Source organism: Podarcis erhardii (genome assembly GCF_964252035.2).
Source record: "Podarcis erhardii genome assembly, chromosome: 6".
NCBI lineage: Eukaryota > Metazoa > Chordata > Lepidosauria > Squamata > Lacertidae > Podarcis > Podarcis erhardii.
The window spans coordinates 41,528,393-41,547,276 of NC_138510.1; the positions used below are offsets into that span (position 1 = coordinate 41,528,393).

Here is an 18,884-nt window from a genome sequence, read left to right on the forward strand (position 1 = left end):
AAGCTCGGTCTCCGGCCTCAAGACGGACAGCTTATCGCATTTTGAAGTAAATGACCTAATACACGATCAGGTGACGTTATGTGTTCGCACACGTGTGCGCATTAAGTCCAATTAGCTACCTGCGCCCCTCTCTGCAGCCACGCGCCGCCGGGCCGTGTTCTCCGCGAGCGGCCGCCACGTGGTTCTCCGGGACGCAGGCGAGCCCCTGAGACGGCCTGCCCAATGGGGCAGCTAGGATGGAGCCAAGCCTTCGAGGGGGCGGCACCCTTGGCTCCAGCTGGCACTTTCCCCGCGTCATGTGAGCGGCAAGAGCGCTAGAGGCAGACCGAGCGCCAGCAGGGAAAGGAGCGCGACGTCGCTGGCAGCTGGGCGATGGTAAGGGCGAGCGGAGCAGCCGAGCCGGTGCGGGGGTGCAAGATAAGCGCCCCCCCCCCCGGATACGGCCCGTGAAAAGGGATGGGGTCGCTGGGGCGCGCGCGCGCCTGGAGCGAGCCAGCGGCGGAGTTCTGCCCCCGAGTTAGAGACCTGGTGGGGAAGGGGCACCAAGTGTAGGGATCGCTGGGGCGCGCCTGACTTGCCCCATCCTGTTCAGCGCACGCGCCCTTTCCCAAGCTAAGAAGTTTGATCACAACTGGCTGAGTGGCGGGGATGGAAATTTGGGCTCACCTGCCCGGCTAATCGAGGTGTGTGATGTGTTTGTTGATGAATGTGATAAAAGACGTTGCCCAATCACTCCCACTGAAATCTTTCGAGTTCAGGAGGCGTATCTTCCTGTAGATTTATTCTCATTTTTATCCGCCCCTTTTTGAGTTTATTTGGAGCCCGGGGGAAAAGGCGGGGGGTGGAATCTCGCGCGCCAAGTTAACTTCGGGCTTGCTGTTGAGTCCCATGACCTTCGGAGGGAAATCTGGACGGCGAGCGGATTTTCCAGCCGATCTTCGCCCTGTGAAAGCGCTACTCCAGAAATGCAGACTATGCGCGTCGCTCCCTCCCCGCTGACAGATGCAATCGGGTTTTAAGTGCGGGAATCCGGCCAAGCGCGCTCAACTTCTAGGGCAAGGGAGACGTGTTGCAATCGCGTGGAGCGAAAAAAAGGCTGCCTGGCGGACGCGCAGGTCCCTCAACAAACAGTGGCAACGGGGCGGGATGCGGCCTTGCGCCGCCCTATGGGAAGCGCGAGGACCCGTTGATTGACGGCAAGCCTGCCCCTGCTGCTTGATTGGAGGGCGGGATTCCAGGTTGCCCTGAATGGGGAGGGCAGAGGGGGAGGGTGCCGTCGTCACTTCTCCGTAGGGCAAGTCGCATGAGCTCGGCGGTGCCAAGAGCGCTGCCCGATTGCACGGGGTGGTCTGCGCCGGGCAAACGCATGATTTCCGACTGAGCAGGGTGCGCGTGGCCTGCGCGGTTCCTATTGATGCCCTTCAGTATCTGATCGGGACAAATAGGCAGAGGAGAAGCTCGGCCCCGCCTTCTCCATTCCCCAAGCCCGGTGGTTGCTGGAGTGAGAGACACTTTTCACAGGGTTTCTACCTCCCCCACCCCGTGTTTAACCATTGCCCAGGCCAGAGGCATATCTAGATGCTGGCGAAACCTGCCTCCATTGGGGGTGCAGGGCAAGGGCAGGGTGCAAACAACCACCACTCTCGAAATCTCTCGGCAGTCAGAGGATCCAACTCTGAGGGGCAGAGGCCACACATAAAATATTTGAGGCGGCCAGCCATTCAGTCAAAATATTTGAGGCGGCATTGTCAGTCAAATGATGTGTGTGCATCATGTGATCAAGTATGCAGGGTGGGGCTTACCTGCTCCCCCCCAAAAAATATTTTATTCAAGTTGGCACCCCTCTCTCCAATTATCTGCGTAATGTCATGAGTTTTAGATTAGAGCTGGGAACTGAGGGGTGGGAGAAATGGCAATCTAGTATGAAAGTAGATCACTGGAGAGTGGAGGCTATGGGCTGTATGTCATATACATGTGTGGCGATGCATCATTTTGTGTGTGTGGGGGGGGTACCTTATTTTGTTTTCATGTGCCATCCTTTATTTGTATTATGGCCAAGGACAACAAAAGCTGGAAGTAGCCTGAGCCTCTCGGGACCTCGTAGAGCCTTGCCCATCACTTGCTACAATGGTTATTTTGAATGGAGATGTTTTTATATATTTAGTTCCTGTCCCACTTGTCCCCTCAAAAGAGCCCAGGGTGGCAGACACCAAAGTGGAACAACTATGCAATTAAAAGTAAAATAAGAAATATAAGCAAAACATTTAAAAACATTTCAAGAATTTTAAAATGCAAAGCAATGTGCTCTACCGCTGAGCTGTGGTTCTTCTCCTAAATGGAGCGTGGAAAAATCCCAAAACTTAAAAACTGAGGTCATATTGTAGTGATCTTGGTTATAGCTCTTCAGGTTGCTAGAGGATTAAAGAGGAAAAATATGATAGAGACATGACACTAATTAAAAGATCTAACTGGCTATTTTATTTTTCAGTGTTTAGTTTGGTAAGTTGAGAATAAAAAATAATAATTTATGTTTGTTGGCAAACATAGGCAGAGCACACCTTAACTCTGCTCACAAAACTTTACTTATACCTGTATCTAAACCCAGTTCACACATCCAGTTTTCATTTGACTGTTTGTTCTTGGGAATGCACACAAACACCCAGAATAATTGTACCCAACTTTGTGTATATAGACAAAGGCCATTACAGTGCCAAAATAAATGTGTAGCCCATTAAAGATAAAGTGAGGATACTTTAAAACACAGGTGAGATTTTAAAAATGGATTGTAGCAAAATTCCCACAAACACAAAATGTACCTTTCCTGCCTACTAAAAATAAAGTGGGACTGAGCCTTGACAGTGTTCATTTTCTTTACCACCTGCCAGAACATTAATATGTGAAAAGCCCTAACCAACACCTTTTTAAGGAAAAAAGGAAGGAAGGAAGAGGCATGTAATTACAAACAGGAAACATTTTATCAGTGAAAAATGAATGGTGTCGACTGAAAACTGGCCTGTATAAAACTAATGGTCAGGTCTCTAGCTCTTACTATCTCTTTGTTGTGGATTTGTAGGGGAAACACACATGGAATGATTAAGATTCAACAACCTCTGGACTTAATTTTAATCAAAGCCTGCTACCAAACACTCCTAGAGGAAACTAAGAATGAGGCTGGCTCCTCCCATTCTGTCCTTTGTAAACACCTGGAGTGGGTGTTGATCTGGTGTGGGAGCAAGACAAGAGGCACTTCCAATCTTGTGAATGGGGTTATGAAATGCATTGAGCAACATCAGGTCTTTGACCCTGTGTTGCCGCTGGCAGACCTTGAAATACTTTAAATGCTGCTCCCTTAAAGGCTGGGTGTGTTTATTGAAGAATGCATCCCCAATCTCCAGCGGGGCTTTCAGCAATATGAGAAGATAGCAGTGGCAATGAGCAGCATGGACAAAGCTGAAGGAATTTCATGCCTTCACACTCTCAGAGGCTGTGGGTTCTCTTGATCCAGTCTGGGTTACCTCCTCCCCACTTGGCTATGTTGTTGGCACCTTGCTAATACAAGCAAACTGCTGTATTAGCAAGACCGAAATGATCTCCTGGGATGCAAGCCAGGGCAATGTGTTTGGAGGTCCTGGGCTGACCAGACTACAAGACCGCTCCACTCAGCCTTGCTGATGTAGTCCAAAGGAAAGCAGAGCAGTATGTTTGGCACCAGCTGGACTACAGGAGTTACCAGAGGGCATCATCCAACCATTGTAGGGACTTCACTCCCGATTTGTGTAGGGTTTACTCCTTAGCCCTTTCTTTTCTCAAAGATATCCTGCAAGGCAGTGGAGGTTTAGGGTGAGAGTTTTCCTTCTCCTAGATGGAAACCTCCTTCCCAGCTTGACCATCTGCCTCTCATTCCCCTCTGCAGCATGTGCAGAACCTGCCTTCCTGACAGTTGAACCCACTATTGGTCTCATCCATTCAGTCCCTTGGAGCCTGTCTTCTCATGCAGGGGAAGTCCCTGACACATCAAGGGTTTGAGACCCATCGGCTACCCACACCTGGTTTAGACAGCCAGCTGAAACCACTTCCTGGGGTGTAGCCACTGTCACATGCTGCCAGCTTTCAGGAGCCCAGGTGAATGCTGAGTGCAGGGTGGGGACCAAAGATGGAGAAACTGCCCAAGAAGGAGCAAACATACGCCACACCAGATTTTACAATCCTTCCCTAACATCCCATACACCCCTTTGGCTATATACACATCATATATTTAAAGCCCAAGAATCCTGGGAACTGCAATATGTTAAGAAACTACAGCTCCTAGAATGAACTACAGCTCCCAGCAGGGAAACTACAGCTCCCAGGATGATTTGCTGGAAGCCATCTGCCTTAAACATATAGGGTGTACCCAGTGCTTTTTTCCCTAAAAAAATGTTTTGGGGTACTCTCACTTCCGTCTGAGACTTGGGAAACACCAAGAAAGGAAAGGAAGCTGCCAAAGGGGGTAAGAATGGAACTGACAATTATTCATGCTAGAGAAGAAACTAAAAATTTAATTTTTTGAAGTTTCTTCTCCTGTTAGATTCACAAAATGTTTAGGGGTATGAGTACCCCTGCGTACCCCCAGAGAAAAGCACGGTGTACCAATATTGATGTAAGTGTGAAGAGAGACATGGAACAGAATCTGAGGCAACCATTGTTTTTTGAAATGCTTTTCACATTGACCCTTTCTAACTTTGGGTGAAATTGAGAAACCACTAATGGGACAAATACGATTTTTCCCAGGCAAACCTGTCTATCATTACCACATAGTTTTGTAATCCATAGTATGACCTGTTTGAGGTTAATCAATATTTCTTTTGATTCGGTTATCAGATGCAGGCCTTATTTTGTTTCAAAGAACTACATTCTTGCTTTCAAGTGGGAAAGAGCCCTGGCAGATAGGCCTTGAGTTGGACCCCATTAAAGAAATTGCCTCTGTTCTTCAGTCTGTTAAACCCTTAGGGCACATCCTTCCAGATGGTTCTGAATGAGTGCATTCAATGCACTGTGTTGGCTAGAGTTCAAACAATGGGTGGATTCTCAAATAGATTCTTGCAAATTTGAATTTGTATTATCTTTTTTTTCCAAAATAAGGATTTTAAAAGGGGGAGGAGAAGTGGTTGTTTTTTTTTTTTTTTTAATACTGAATCAGTTTATAGTAGTAAATCAAAGTAGTATATACGTCCCTTCAGGTGTTCTGTATTCTCTGTATTACTATTTTTAAATTAAGGAACCTCCTTGTGGTTGTCTTCCTGCAGGTGGATCTATAACCAATATTCATGATTTTCAGCTCGTTGGCATAATAGTTATATTATATACAGCGATCAATACATCTTTTTATGAGGAGGCGGCAAACCAATGGTCTCAGTAAATCATAGCAAACTGGTGTCTGCTTCAAGTCAGCTGACTGCTTCAGCTCCCATTCAGTTAGCCAACGCTGCAGATGCTCTCAAGCATGAGATGCCACCACTGAATTTGCTGCAGGACTGCAGTGGGGAGCAGGCTTCTAACCCATCAGCTATCTCCAACTTAATCTGCACATCAGAGACGGGTGTTTCGCAGTCCAAGGTAAAGAAGGATGGGGAGAAACCACAGACCACTATCTATGAAGCCTACCTCAGACTTCCTGATTTTTGCCCGGAACTCTCCAGGGACTTCAGCCCTACACTGGAGGAGATTGAGGAGTTCCTGAATGAGAAAATGGCAATTCTCAAAGATGAGCTGAATGACAAGCAGCAGGCAGGAGGACAGCTTAAGAGAAAGTCTGAGATCAGCTTGGTCAGCCCCGGGGAACAGTCTGTTCCTGTAGCTGTTCCAGATGAAGGCCTCTCCTGCTCTGCTCAGTCAGGAGTGGTGGTTTCTGGTGGTACAGGCATCCCAGGGACTGCGGGGACTGTCCCAGTTGTCCTTCAGATCCAGCCCAACCAAGCGAGTGAAGGCAACTCGCCAACCCAGAGCCCTGTTGGTGGTATTAGGGTGGCTCAGTTGGTCATCAGAATGCAAGGGCAGAGCCTGACCGTTCTTCCCCAGGTCATCCAAAGCCCTTCAACAGGCACAGAACAAAAATATGTACGGATAGCCCCTTTGCCTGTGACACTGAGGCCTGGAGTTCTTGGAAGCATGAAGAATGTGGAGGCCAGGGCCTCCAAAGCCTCCCCTCCTGTCATCCGAGTCCACAAGTGCACACATCCCGGTTGCACAAAGATGTACACTAAGAGTTCTCACCTCAAGGCTCACTTCCGACGCCATACTGGAGAAAAGCCTTACACCTGTACTTGGCCCAACTGTGGCTGGAGGTAAGTGTGTGGCAATAAAAACGGCTTGGTTATTTGATTATTTTTTTAAAAGTTGACAATTAACTTCGTTGCTCAAGGAAAGCTTTGTGGGATCAGATAGGCTCACTTAACTACTGGAATAAACTACTGTAGTACTTCCAGCCAACAGTGCAATCATGTATATTTCTCAGGCACCAGTCCCATTGGGTTCAGCAAGGCCTACTCCCAAATCCTGTACAAGTGTGTTTAGGATTCCAAGGTTACGTATTGGTTGAGAAATAATTAAAAATGTATTGCCTGAACGGAAGTATACATGCGTCCTGGACACAACCCACTAGACATTTCTCTACAAGCTCTGCTGAAATGGATTGGAGCTGTTCAAGAATATCGGTGATCATCATTGCTGCTTTTTAATATCACCACCTGTGTCTTTTTAAAGGAAACAATTCCAATGAAAACAAACAAATCTCATATTTAGTCAACAGTGAATGAATCTTTCACTGATGGGATTTAATTAGCAATTCATGTTATTTTTCCATCCCTGGTCAGATAATGACTGATCCATACACAGCACTGTTGCCATACTTTATTCTTTTATTTCTTCAGCAAGGTTTCTGTTCCTCCTTTGACTGCCAGGCAGCTCACAAATGATAATGCTAGGGATCATTAGGAGAGGAATTGAAAATAAAACTGCCGATACCATAATGCCGTTATACATATCTATGGTGCAACTGCATTTGGAATACTGTTCCATACGGTTCTGGTGGCCTCTCCTTGAACAGGATATTGTAGAGCTGGTAAAAGTTCAGAAAGGGGCAACCAAAACTGGTCAAGGGGACGGAGCAACTTATCTATGAGGAAAGGTTGCAGAATATGGAACTACAGAAAAAAGTAAAAGTAAAAGGTGATGTAATAGATATTCATAAAATGATGCATATCATGGAAAAAGGGGCTCGAGAAAAGTTTTTCTTCTTTTCTCCTAACACTGGAGCTTGTGGACCTCCAATAAAACTGAATGTTGGAAGATTCAAGGCAGATAAAAGAAAGTACTTGTTCACGCAGTGCATGTGGCCTAGGACCCACATACTTACGGGACCGCCTCTCCTGATATGCCCCGTGGAGGACCTTAAGGTCCACAAATGACAACATTTTGGAGGTCCCAGGTCGCAAGGTGGTTAGCTTGGTCTCAACTAGGGCCAGGGCCTTTTCAGTACTGGCCCCGACTTGGTGGAACGCTCTGTCACAAGAGACTAGGGCCCTGCGGGACTTGACATCTTTCCGCAGGGCTTGCAAGACAGAGCTGTTCCGCCTGGCCTTTGGTTTGGACTCAGTCTGACCCTTATGTTTCCCTCCCCTTATGGTCTTGATCTATCGGCTACTTTTAAAACGAGGCTGCATTTTAAATTGCATTTTAACCTGTCTTTTAATTTGTGGTTTTTTCTCCCCTCCCTCCATTATGTTTTTACTGTGATTTTATTGGTGCTAGCCGCCCTGAGCCCGCCTCTGGCCGGGGAGGGTGGGGTATAAATAAAATTTATTATTATTATTATTATTATTATTATTATTATTATTATTACAGTGGTACCTCGCAAGATGAATGCCTCGCAAGACGAAAAACGCGCAAGACGAAAGAGTTTTCCGTTTTTTGAGTTGTTCCGCAAGACGAATTTCCCTATGGGCTTGCTTCGCAAGACGAAACGTCTTGCGAGTTCTTGCGAGTTTGTTTCCTTTTTCTTAAAGCCGCTAAGCCGTTAATAGCCGCTAAGCCGCTAATAGCCGCTAAGCCGCTAATAGCCGTGCTTCGCAAGACGAAAAAACCGCAAGACGAAGAGACTCGCGGAACGGATTAATTTCGTCTTGCGAGGCACCACTGTATAGTTAAACTATGGAACTCACTCCCCTGGGAGACAGCCATCTAACTGGATGCCTTCAAAACAGAATTGGAAAATTCATGAAGTAGAAAGCTATCCAGCAGCCATGATGGCTCTGCTTTGCTTCCATGGCTGGAGGCAGTAATGCTTCTGCATACAATGAGGATGAGCCCTCTTGTGCTCAAGTCCTGCTTGTGGGTTTCCCACAGGCCTCTGGGAGGCCATTGTGAGAACAGGATGCTGGACTAGATGGGCCATGGACCTGATTCACCAGGTTCCTCTTCTGTTGCTATTGCTATGATTTTATTTTCTTTGGGGGAAAGGCCATAGCTCAGTGACAGAGCACATGTTTCAGTGGAAAGTAGCCCAGGTTCAGTTCCCAGCTTCCTAGGGAAGGACCCCTGCCTAAACCCCTGGAGCCAGTTGTAGACAATACTGAGCTGCATGGACCAACGGTCTGATTTGGTAGAAGGTGGCTGTCTGTCTTATTAGCAGTACAGTGGTACCTCAGGTTACATACGCTTCAGGTTACACACTCCGCTAACCCAGAAATAGTGCTTCAGGTTAAGAACTTTGCTTCAGGATAAGAACAGAACTCGGGCTCTGGCGGTGTGGCGGCAGCAGGAGGCCCCATTAGCTAAAGTGGTGCTTCAGGTTAAGAACAGTTTCAGGTTAAGAATGGACCTCCGGAACGAATTAAGTACTTAACCTGAGGTACCACTGTACGGGGGAAAGGCTTCCTGTGTTGCATTTTTGCTTATCTTGCAACTGTTCAAAGGCATAGGACCTCTTCCCTGATGGGAGAGGAAAATAAAAGGGTCATTGCACTAGCCTCCCCATGCACTATAATTGTGCAACCCACCATTCTTTTTCAACAGCTTTGTGAATAATTTCACCTTAATCGTTCTGCATTTCCCAGAATTAATTCCATGAGTAGATTAGCTGCCGTTTACAGACTTCTGTGAACTGCTGGGGTGTAACTGATAGTCCAGGTACAAGCTCAAGGCAGTCATGTGGCAAGGAGTTCCTTCTTTTAATAGGTTCCCTTCTTTGTTGACCCTTCCCATGGGGAATACATCTGATGTGCTGAAGTTGCAAAGCCTTCAGGGATTGCATTCGTGTCTGCCCATGCTGCCCCTTGTACCTTTTCCTCAAGCAGATGGTTTTGTTTAAAATTTAAAAGCCTCCAGCTGTCATGGCATTGGTGGCAGGGACTTTCCAAATGTGGAGAGGCTGCTCCTAGTGAACCTGCAGCTGCTAGACTTTGCAAGGGCTATGCAGCCATTGCTCAGGGCATCTTGTGACAAGAGGAGCTCGGTGAAATATTGATATTGTTTCCAAAATACGGAGGGCATGTGCAGTTTCCAAGGGTACCAAATAGGGGAGAAGGGCAGGGACTGGAACAGGCCCCCAGGCAAGGGTTGCACATATTTGCTCCTCTCAAGCAACCTGAAATCCTTAACAACATATAGGGTTGAATTTACTGTTTCCTTGAGAATCATTCTCAAGGGGGTCCTGTGTGATCTTGGCTGATCTGCTTCCTTCCAGCTTCTTTGGCTGTAATGACCTGAGACTTTGGAATGTATCCCTGCTTAACTGCAGAAAGTGAACTCAGTGGGGCTTCTTTCTCCCCCTTGTAGCTCTGGTAAATGTATTAGGAATCTGTTTGATCTCTGCAGTGCTCTATAAAACCAGACTTCTCCGCTACATTCTATATGAGCTGCAAATGGAGGAGGAGTCAATGAGCATAACAAGCTTCTGATTCCACATTCTTTTGTGGACATTATGCATGGGCCATCTAATGACTCTACCATATGTCTGGGTCACTGAGAATGCACGGTTTTTAGTTCTTTCCTGCAGCATGTATGCGTCTCCTATATCAGCGATGGGGAACCTGGGGCTCTGCATATGTTACTGGACTACAACTCCTAATAGGCTCAGCTACAATGGTAGATGGTTAGGGATGATGGGAATTGTAGTCCAGCAACACCTGGATGGCTGTTATAGGTTAGCCACCCCGGCTTTGTATTTTCTAGATTTTTAAATAAGATTGAAGGAGCATCTCCACCCCGATCGTTCAGCCCAGACACTGAGGTCCAGCTCTTAGGCCTTCTGGCGGTTCCCTCACTGCAAGAAGTGAGATTACAGGGAACCAGGCAGAGGGCCTTCTCGGTTGTGGCACCCGCCCTGTGGATTGCCCTCCCATCAGATGTCAAGGAAATATACAACTATCTGACTTTTAGAAGACATCTGCAGGCAGCCCTGTTTAGGGAAGTTTTTTAATGTTTGATGTTTTATTGCCTTTTTAATATTCTTTTGGGAGCCACCCAGAGTGGCTGGGGAAACCCAGCAAAATGGGTGGGATATAAATAAAATTTTATTTTATTTTTATTAAATAAGTTTTCAGTAGCCCAGTGGGTTAGAGTAGATCTCATAACTGCCACTGAGTAGATTACCCAAGGTCATCCAGGGAATCTGAGAAAGCAGATGATCCAACTGGATTCCTTCTTTCTAGGGTTGGTGACTGTGAGATCTCCTTCATACTTGTATATTTGCCTTTACAAGGTGCAGAAAGTTATGAAAGGGCAGTGTACCAGTTGGGATTTCTGAACTGTTTTCAAAGGCTGCACATGTACTGGCATATTTGAAACATATAACCTATTTGCATATGCGCCCTGAGGATCTGTTGCCAATTGCCAAACTCAGTGGCATGTACTCATGGGTGAGATGGACACATACCATTTCAAATGCAATAATGTATGTTGTATGTGCATGCACAAAATCTTTAATATGTGATATATTCATTGAAAGTGTTTTATTCTGCTCTTCATCCAAAGAAGACTTCTAGAAAGAAAAGGGATTGGGAGAGAAGAGGTGTGGGGGATGGGATGATTTCAGGCACTATTTCCTAGTTACAGATTTCTAATAATCCTTAGTCATGAGCTATTTCTCACAATCTGAAGTTGCAGGGTTTTGTCTGCCCATAAGTCTTTTTGAGATTAGAAAAAGAGACAAAGTCATTCCCTTACATTTCCCCACTCAATGGCACCACTTTGGTTCAATCAAGGCCCCTTGACAATTTAAAAAAAAAAAATCTTGTCCAGGGTTGTTTCTGATGTGACTCTGAGTGGATTGTCAGTGAGATCATGTCTGGACTGTTCCTGAATTATTATGTAACATTGGACAAGTTGTGCTTCCTTCTTCCTCTTTGTTTTCCTCACTCCAAACAGAGAGACAGTATTTCACAGAAGCTTGATGACTTTGTTAATATTTGTCAAGGTCTTTGAGTTCCTTTGTTGGAAGGCACTCCTTGAACTTGTTTTAAGGCTTACTGCTCTTGTCGAAGGCTGATTTTGTTCTACATCATGTCAGCCTTGGTTCATACATGAAAAGAAATGAAGGAACCAATAAGGGGTGGGAAGGAGAGAGACAGACAGAATGTCAGTGGTACACAAGAATGAAGGGTCAAGAATGGGCAATTAAACCTCTGTCTTTGTGCACCTTTGAGAGGTTATATTTTATTTATTATCACCTTTATATCCCACCAAGGAGCTCAAGGTGACATACATAGTTCTCCCTGACCCCTTCCTGTCCTCAAAGCAACCTTGTGAGTTTGGTTAAGCTGAGGGACTGTGGCTGGCCCAACCTCACCCAGTGAGCTTTATGAACTCTGGGCTCTCAAGTCCTAGTCATCTCACTCTACTACATTATCCTTTTCACCAGAGATGGTAAATCTGTGACCCTTCACAAGCTGTTGGGATTCTAGTTCCCATCAGCCTTGATCATTGGCCATGCTGGCTAGGACGCTGGGAGTGGAAGATGAACGACATCTGAAGGACCATCAGGTTGTGCCATCCCTGCCCTGTCTGAGCCCAAGAGTGGTTCATGACCTATAGTCCCAATGCACCAGAAGCCAATGAATTGCACCTGCCTGTTTCCAAGTGGCAAAGATTCATGTCTAGAGAAGCTGCTTTCTAGCATCTTGCGGTTTCGAAATGTGAGTAGGGAGCATGTTTTTCTATTTCTGAAATAGACACTGGATTCTTGAGAGTCACACTAGAGCAGCATCTGCTAGACAAATCTGTTTTATATCCCAGAATCCTCTCTTGTAGTTTGCTTTGACTGCTTGTGAAGCCATTTGGTGAGAACAACCTCCTTGGTTCACACAACTGTGCAGTAAACATCTCTTCTTCTGTCTGGTAGGTTTTCCCGCTCGGATGAGCTCTCTCGCCACAAGCGCTCCCATTCTGGACTCAAGCCTTACCAGTGCCAAGTGTGTGAGAAGAAATTTGCCCGCAGTGACCACTTATCCAAACACATGAAGATCCACAAAGGGTCATTCAGTTTGGGAATCCGGACAGCTCAGGGTTGTGGTCATAGCTGACTCTGCTTTTCCTGCCTTGCCAAGAAAATAATTCCTGCCCAAGTGAGATGACAAATGCAAATATAAAAGACGGCTTTGTTTGGAAGGGAGGAAAGGAATTGACTTGTGTAAAGTCTATTGGGAAGACCAAAGCCTACTTCTACCTGAACATGTCTTTCAATCAGGACCTGCCTCCAAACAGGTCTCTGATACTTGTGAACTCTTGTAAAACTTGTAATTAAGTTTGTGGGAAATATGTGACAATAAAGGATGTTGGGGTGGGCAGGGTGAGATTCACTGTTTAGATCTGAATTTTAAAATATGGACTGTTTAGGCTAAGGATGGAAGAACCTTTGGTCCTCTAGACTGTGTTGGGCTACAGCTTCTATTATTTCTGACCATTGGTCATGCTCGGTGAGATTGATGGGAGGTGGAGTCCAACAACATCTGGAAGGCCACAGGTTCTCCACCTGGGGTTTAGGCATTTCTAATGCTTTTTCCTGTGGTGTACACATAGAACAGTATTTGAATGGGAGGGTGTGGGTTCTTTTGCATTTCTTTCTGATTTAGTATCCTGCTTGATCACTCAGCCACTGATTCTGAAACTGTAACCAATGCAATGAAATTACAGGTGAAATATTCACTAAAATGGCAAATCTCAAAGTTCAGAGCTTGAATATCAGTACCAGGAAATCATATTTTCCCAAGTCTTTATTTTCAGACTATACCTCTCTAAAGTCATATTTTGTCACTCCAAATTGGTTTCATGGCATTCAGTGTAATTTGTGTGGTGCATAATGGCTTGTCTTTAGGAAAACAAATTGCTTTGTGGATTACTGTGAGTTGTTATTCTATAGCCCCAATTTAAATGTTTATTCTGTGAGCTGTACACCGCTTATGCCTGAGAATGGGACTTGGGGCCCAAGACCTAACCTGTACACATGTTAATCGATAGTGGGAAATGTAATCTGATTTGCCTCTGAAATAAGGCAAACAACAGTGTCCTGAGTCTGCCCCCAGACTGTAAAGCAGAAATGAGGAACCTCCGGATTGCTGGACTACAGCTCCCATTATCCCTAGCCGTTAGTCATGCTAGCTGGGGCTGATGGGAGTTGAAGTGTAATAAAAGCCAGAGGGCCACAGATTCCCCATTCTTGAATGAAGTTTGGTGGTACAGCCTTAAGTATTGCACACATTGCCTATGGTTGCAATTCTATGCCAATTTGTTGAAAGTGAGCCCCACTGAATACAATGGACTTGTTTTTGAGAAGACATTTATAGCATTGCACTGTAAATGCCTCACATGCCTTTCATTTGAACTTATTTTGATCATTGTTAATCCACCAGAACTGTCATCATGGTTTGTTTTGCTTTTATTATTCAGGTTGCTTAACTTACCTTGCATCCATGGAATTCAGGGCTGGATAGAGAGAGAGAGAGTGATTGATGCAAGTCCCAACACAGAGTCTCATGACTGGGTGGGGATTTAACACAGGTCTACCATGGTGTTTCCGTGCGCTGCTCTGGTTTGCCAGAAGTGGCTTAGTCATGCTGGCCACATGACCTGGAAGCTGTCTGCGGACAAACACCGGCTCCCTTGGCCTATAGAGCGAGATGAGCGCCGCAACCCCAGAGTTGTCCGCAACTAGACTTAATGGTCAGGGGTCCCTTTACCTTTACCAGGTCCCCTGTAGTAGCCATTATGACAACTTCCACCTGATGATTAGTTTCTTTAGTTAAAACGACAAAGAGTTGTGCAGCACCTTAAAGCAGGAGTGGGGAAGCTGTGGTGCTCCACTTGCTGGGCTCCCAACTCTCATCAGTCCCAGCCAGCATACTCAGTGGCCAGGGGTGGTAACTGCTAGCCATGATGGGTACATTCTACCCCCACTTTTGGACGCAGTATTACCTATGAATGCCGGCTGCTGGGAATCACAAGATGGAGGGTTGCTGTTGTATACGGGCCATGCTTGTGGGCTTCCCACAGGCATCTGGTTAGCCACTGTGAGAACTGGATGCTGGACTAGACGGACCTTTGGACTGACCCAGCAGGGCTTTTCTTATGTCGTTGTTATGCATAAGGTTGCAGGTTCAATCCCTGGCATCTCCTGGTAGGGGTGGAGACCCCAGAGAGCCACAGATAGTGTAGACATTTCTGAGCTAAGTGGACTCATAGCCTCACTCTGTATAAAATAGCTTCCAGTGCTCATGTGTCTTGAACCTATGTGGCAAGATGCCTTGTTTGTTGTGTGTCTCCACCCTGTTTTGATGCAATGGTTCTTGCCAGAAATTGAGAACAATAGCTTACCAAGTGCAAGTCTAGTAGCCTGCTCTCAAACATGTTTACTTGGAAGTGTTTTGATTCTGAGATACATATGTTGAGTGTGCTTCTTGTTGTTGCCTGCCTTGGTTATTCAAGCCTCCTTCCCCTGCGGGCACCTTCTTTTTTCCAGTCTGTGCCAGCCTGAGTGACTCATACACCACCTCTTTCTCTTTCCCTTGCTCCAGCTTTCTATACATAAAAATAACTTTCCTTTCTCCAGCTTCATTATCTCACATTACCTTCTTTGGATCTGCACACACTATACCTTGAAAGCACATTCTAAGCACATTCTTTCCCTCAAAAAAATTTAAATAAATAAAATAAACATAGGCACTGTAGTTTAAGGGTTGCTGGGAATTCTAACTCTGAGAGAGGTCAACTACAGTGCCCAGAATTCTTTGAGGGAAAGAATGTGTTTTGAATGTGCTTTCAAGGTAGAGCATGTACTAATGTTCAGGCTCTGAACTGGGCTCTAAATGAACATCTAAAGAAGCTCTGTCACCATTATTCCTCCCACAGAATGAGCTTTTGTTGGCAATATCGACTTGGTCTAAAAGGATGTTTGAAAAGCACCTCCTACGGGAAACTGTGCTATGACAATTCTAGCTATTTAAAGCGCTGAAAAAGAACTTGTGCTCACAGGTGCAGAAATCCAGGATTCATGCCCAGCCATGCAGACAGATATATTTGCATATGTCACAGTAAAGAAAAACAAACTGAATCAGTCGTCATAGCTGACAGAGTTACTTGTCAACTGCTGCATTCCCTCTCAGAAAGGAAAATGAGTTTTGGCAATCTGTGTGGTTCTTCCCCACCCCCACTCTTTTCTTAGTTTTCATATAAATAAGATGGATGGCTGTTTGACTACCTGATCTCTTTTTAGGCATCCATCAGTCATCCTTTGATAAAAGCCCTTTATCTCACATTGGCCTCAGATTAACTTCTTGGCTGTGTAAATAAAGTACATGTTCAAAAGGTCAATCAGAGGTTGCTGAAAGTTGAGAGAGTCCACAATCCATGGCAATACTGGAATCCCCATTTTCTTCCTTTTCGTCCTAGCATGACACCATCATGTCAATTCTACCAGAGTCATTAACAGTTCACAGTTTCATAGGTCGATTGCCAGTCACAGTGATTTTCTAAATTCAGCCCACAAGGAAGGATGGCTGGAAAACAGACTGGATTATCATTTAAGCAGATGGGTGGTTAGCTCAGGATAACAAGCTTGGGCTAACAAACCTGAGATAGCAGGTACCATTGTTGATTGCCTGAATCAACCTATAGATGGGCTGACCCAAGTATCTTCAGATATAACATAAGTTCAATCAGGGGCAAGCAACATGCCCTCAGCCCAATTTCAATTTGGGAGACAAGGAGGGGGGAAAGGGGGTTACAGACAGAGAAAATTGAATGAAAGAGGGAGAGAGGGGAGGGGAAGAGCCACAGAGGAAGGGTACTCCTTCCTACTTTTAACTCTAGCCCTACCCACTGCCAGCATTCAGCTGCCAATATGTTCTCTTGTTTGTTCATGACGCTTATAATTTGTCTTTCTTCCATCATGGAGCCCTAGGCAGTGTACATCTGGTTTCCAGGGAGGCACTCATTAAAGAACTCTGCTTTAACTTCAGCAAGGTGCTGGCATGTTATGATATTATCTTCACAGGAATACAACCCATTTCAGAAAAAAAAAGGTTCCTGGACCGTGATTTAAAGGGATAAAGAACTGCGATAAAACTGGCATGATGACTTTTTTTTGGCGTTGGCGGGAGTGAATTCTTACTTTCTCAAAGAAGCCTGCAAGTTGGGCTTCAAAGAAAGGAATGCCTGGCTGACAGCAATAGTTTTTCAAGCAAAGACAAGGGATGTGGTGCACTTAGGCACGCTTGGCTATCTGTGCCAGACTTGTCAAGGCTGGAATTCTTGAGGTCTGTTTAAATTGCCTGGTTTTTTGTTTTTTTTTAAAAAAAATATTTACAGTAATACGTGTTGGATAGGGAGGACAGAGTATGGCTTCACACAGTAGCTGTAGCCTGGTCCTGTGCCTGAGACGTCTTGCACTTGGACTGCTACATGATGCATGAGAGCTCTGACTGTATTTATGCAAGTGCTGGAGGAGGAGGCAATACAAAAACCTACCGCTGTTTGGTTTCCAGCTACCTACAATAAAGTATGGGTCAGCTATATGCAATTTTGTCCCACAGAATTACGTGGAACTCACATGTCACAATTTTCCTCATAACCTCCACCATTTCATAGGGGAAAATAGGCCTAGACCTGTGAATATGTCTTTGGGTGGGCCCAGGGGTGTGACTTGGCATATAAAGGCAGCTCAGGAAGGTGTGGCACTGCAAATGTACCACAGGCAGAATACAAAGCAAGTGAGGCACATAATACACATATGCAGTGTACAGTTGACTGTTTAGAACATGGGTAGGCAAACTAAGGGCCGCGGGCCGGATCAGGCCCAATTGCCTTCTGGATCCGGCCTGCAGACGGTTCAAGAATCGCTGCGTGGATCGCCAGCACACACATGCTTTCTCTTCCCCTCACACGGCGCAGCCTCCTACCTCCCTCCTCCTGGATTCTCCCTGCCCTGCCTAGAGGAGGAAGGGGGCTGGGCTTTGTTGGTGCCAGCAGCAGCAGTGCTTGAGCGGCCATTTTAAGCAGTCCTTTCGCATGCCACTCATCGTCCCTCCGCTGCCGCCACCAGCCCCTGCCACTCGCAAGACATAGGTAAGCACCGGGGCTCGTGGTGCTCTTGCATCATCCCTGCCCCCCAAATATAGTCCAGCCCCCCACAAGGTCTGAGGGACAGTGGACTGGCCCCCTGCTGAAAAGGTTTGCTGACCCCTGGTTTAGAAGATATTGTCCCATTTTATATGCAGGATTGTACTTAAGTATTTATTTATTTAGCCTCCTTCACTGAATGACATGGGGCTACTTGGTTATCTGCGTGCTTTGATTCGGCCGTTTCCAGTCAGCAAAGCAAAAGCTAAACAAACAAATCCTTAAGCACAGCTTAAGTGATATTAGTTGGACCTGTGTTAAAATCCCTATTCCACTATGAACCTAACTCTGTGATTGTGGGTCAGCCACTTTCTCTTCTTGTACGCTTGCCTCCTAGGGTGGTTGTGAGGATAAAATCACCATGCCTAGCACCCTCAATTTCTTGGAAGAAGGGTAGGATGCAAACATAGCAACATATAATTCAGGCTCTTCATGTGCTTGTCCACTGGTGTTTGTAGCAGTAAAGTGTGAAGAAGGCAAGCTTGTAAATGCACAATTGGCATGTACCAGGAGTCTAACCACAATTTTAACTTCCAGAGCATTCCCACTGCATGTATGCCGACGCAGTGTGCATTTCCTTTATAGTTTACGGTGTTTCCTGCAGCAAAAACTGGCACGCAGTGGCAGATGCGCTAGCGTGCGAAGCATGAAACAGCTCCAACAGCAAGTAGCCTCATCTGAATTGTGTCTCATCTGACTTCATCTAGATTGTATCTAGAGGTTAAAGTGCTAAGGAAAGCAGCCCAGAGGAGAGTTCAAAAAAGCGGCTTTTCATGGCCGCACCTTGTGCCTTTTATCTTTATTGTGAGCAGGGTTACCAAATAATTGTGAAACAAGTTGCTCTTTGCCTACTTTGTGCAATCACTGTAACTCTTAGAATTTTCACTTTAGCTACTTGATAATTGGGCTGCCTTTATGGACACTTGTGCTATATAATCCAATATAGCAGAATCAATTTTTACCTTTCTAGTTTTACAGCAAGACATCCAATGTTCTCCCTCTACTCATCCTATCTCTGCCTTTGAGGAAAGCACATCATCATCATTTGTAAACCAATGAAATAAATTGAGAAAAATAAATTGAAAAACACCACAGGTTTCAGTGTTTTATTGCAGCCACAGACTTTGGCAAAGTGTCCACAGGGCAGCTTTTACTGCGGCAAGTGGGGGGCAAAGTTTGTTCAGAACATGAATTTTACTTTAGAAAGAGTATATGCACCCATGCTCCTTTGTCTCTGA

At 45.6% G+C, this 18,884-nt stretch overlaps 1 protein-coding gene across 2 annotated transcripts; it reads left to right on the forward strand.

Moving 5' to 3' along the window:
• The first annotated feature begins 274 nt into the window (after nt 1-274).
• Nucleotides 275-18,735, forward strand: LOC309343581 (Krueppel-like factor 15). 2 transcript variants are annotated; one of them, XR_014157341.1, is made up of 4 exons: nt 275-375; nt 5,286-6,323; nt 12,377-14,377; nt 14,589-18,735. XR_014157341.1 is itself a non-coding variant. In XM_081865264.1 (3 exons), exons 2-3 carry the CDS (start codon nt 5,386-5,388, stop codon nt 12,555-12,557), a joined length of 1,119 nt encoding a protein of 372 aa, XP_081721390.1. In that variant the 5' UTR covers nt 275-375; nt 5,286-5,385; the 3' UTR covers nt 12,558-18,735. The 2 variants fall into 2 exon arrangements, 1 of the variants encoding a protein (XP_081721390.1); XM_081865264.1 differs by having other exon boundaries at nt 12,377-18,735.
• Nucleotides 18,736-18,884: the final 149 nt, after the last annotated feature.

What these genes read in the sequence shown, in the direction of transcription:
- LOC309343581 (XM_081865264.1), top strand. Translation starts at nt 5,386, where the DNA reads ATGGTCTCAGTAAATCATAGCAAACTGGTGTCTGCTTCAAGTCAGCTG. An exon ending in TGGCCCAACTGTGGCTGGAG is followed by an intron (nt 6,324 to 12,376) that starts GTAAGTGTGTGG and finishes TCTGTCTGGTAG; the next exon opens with GTTTTCCCGCTCGGATGAGC.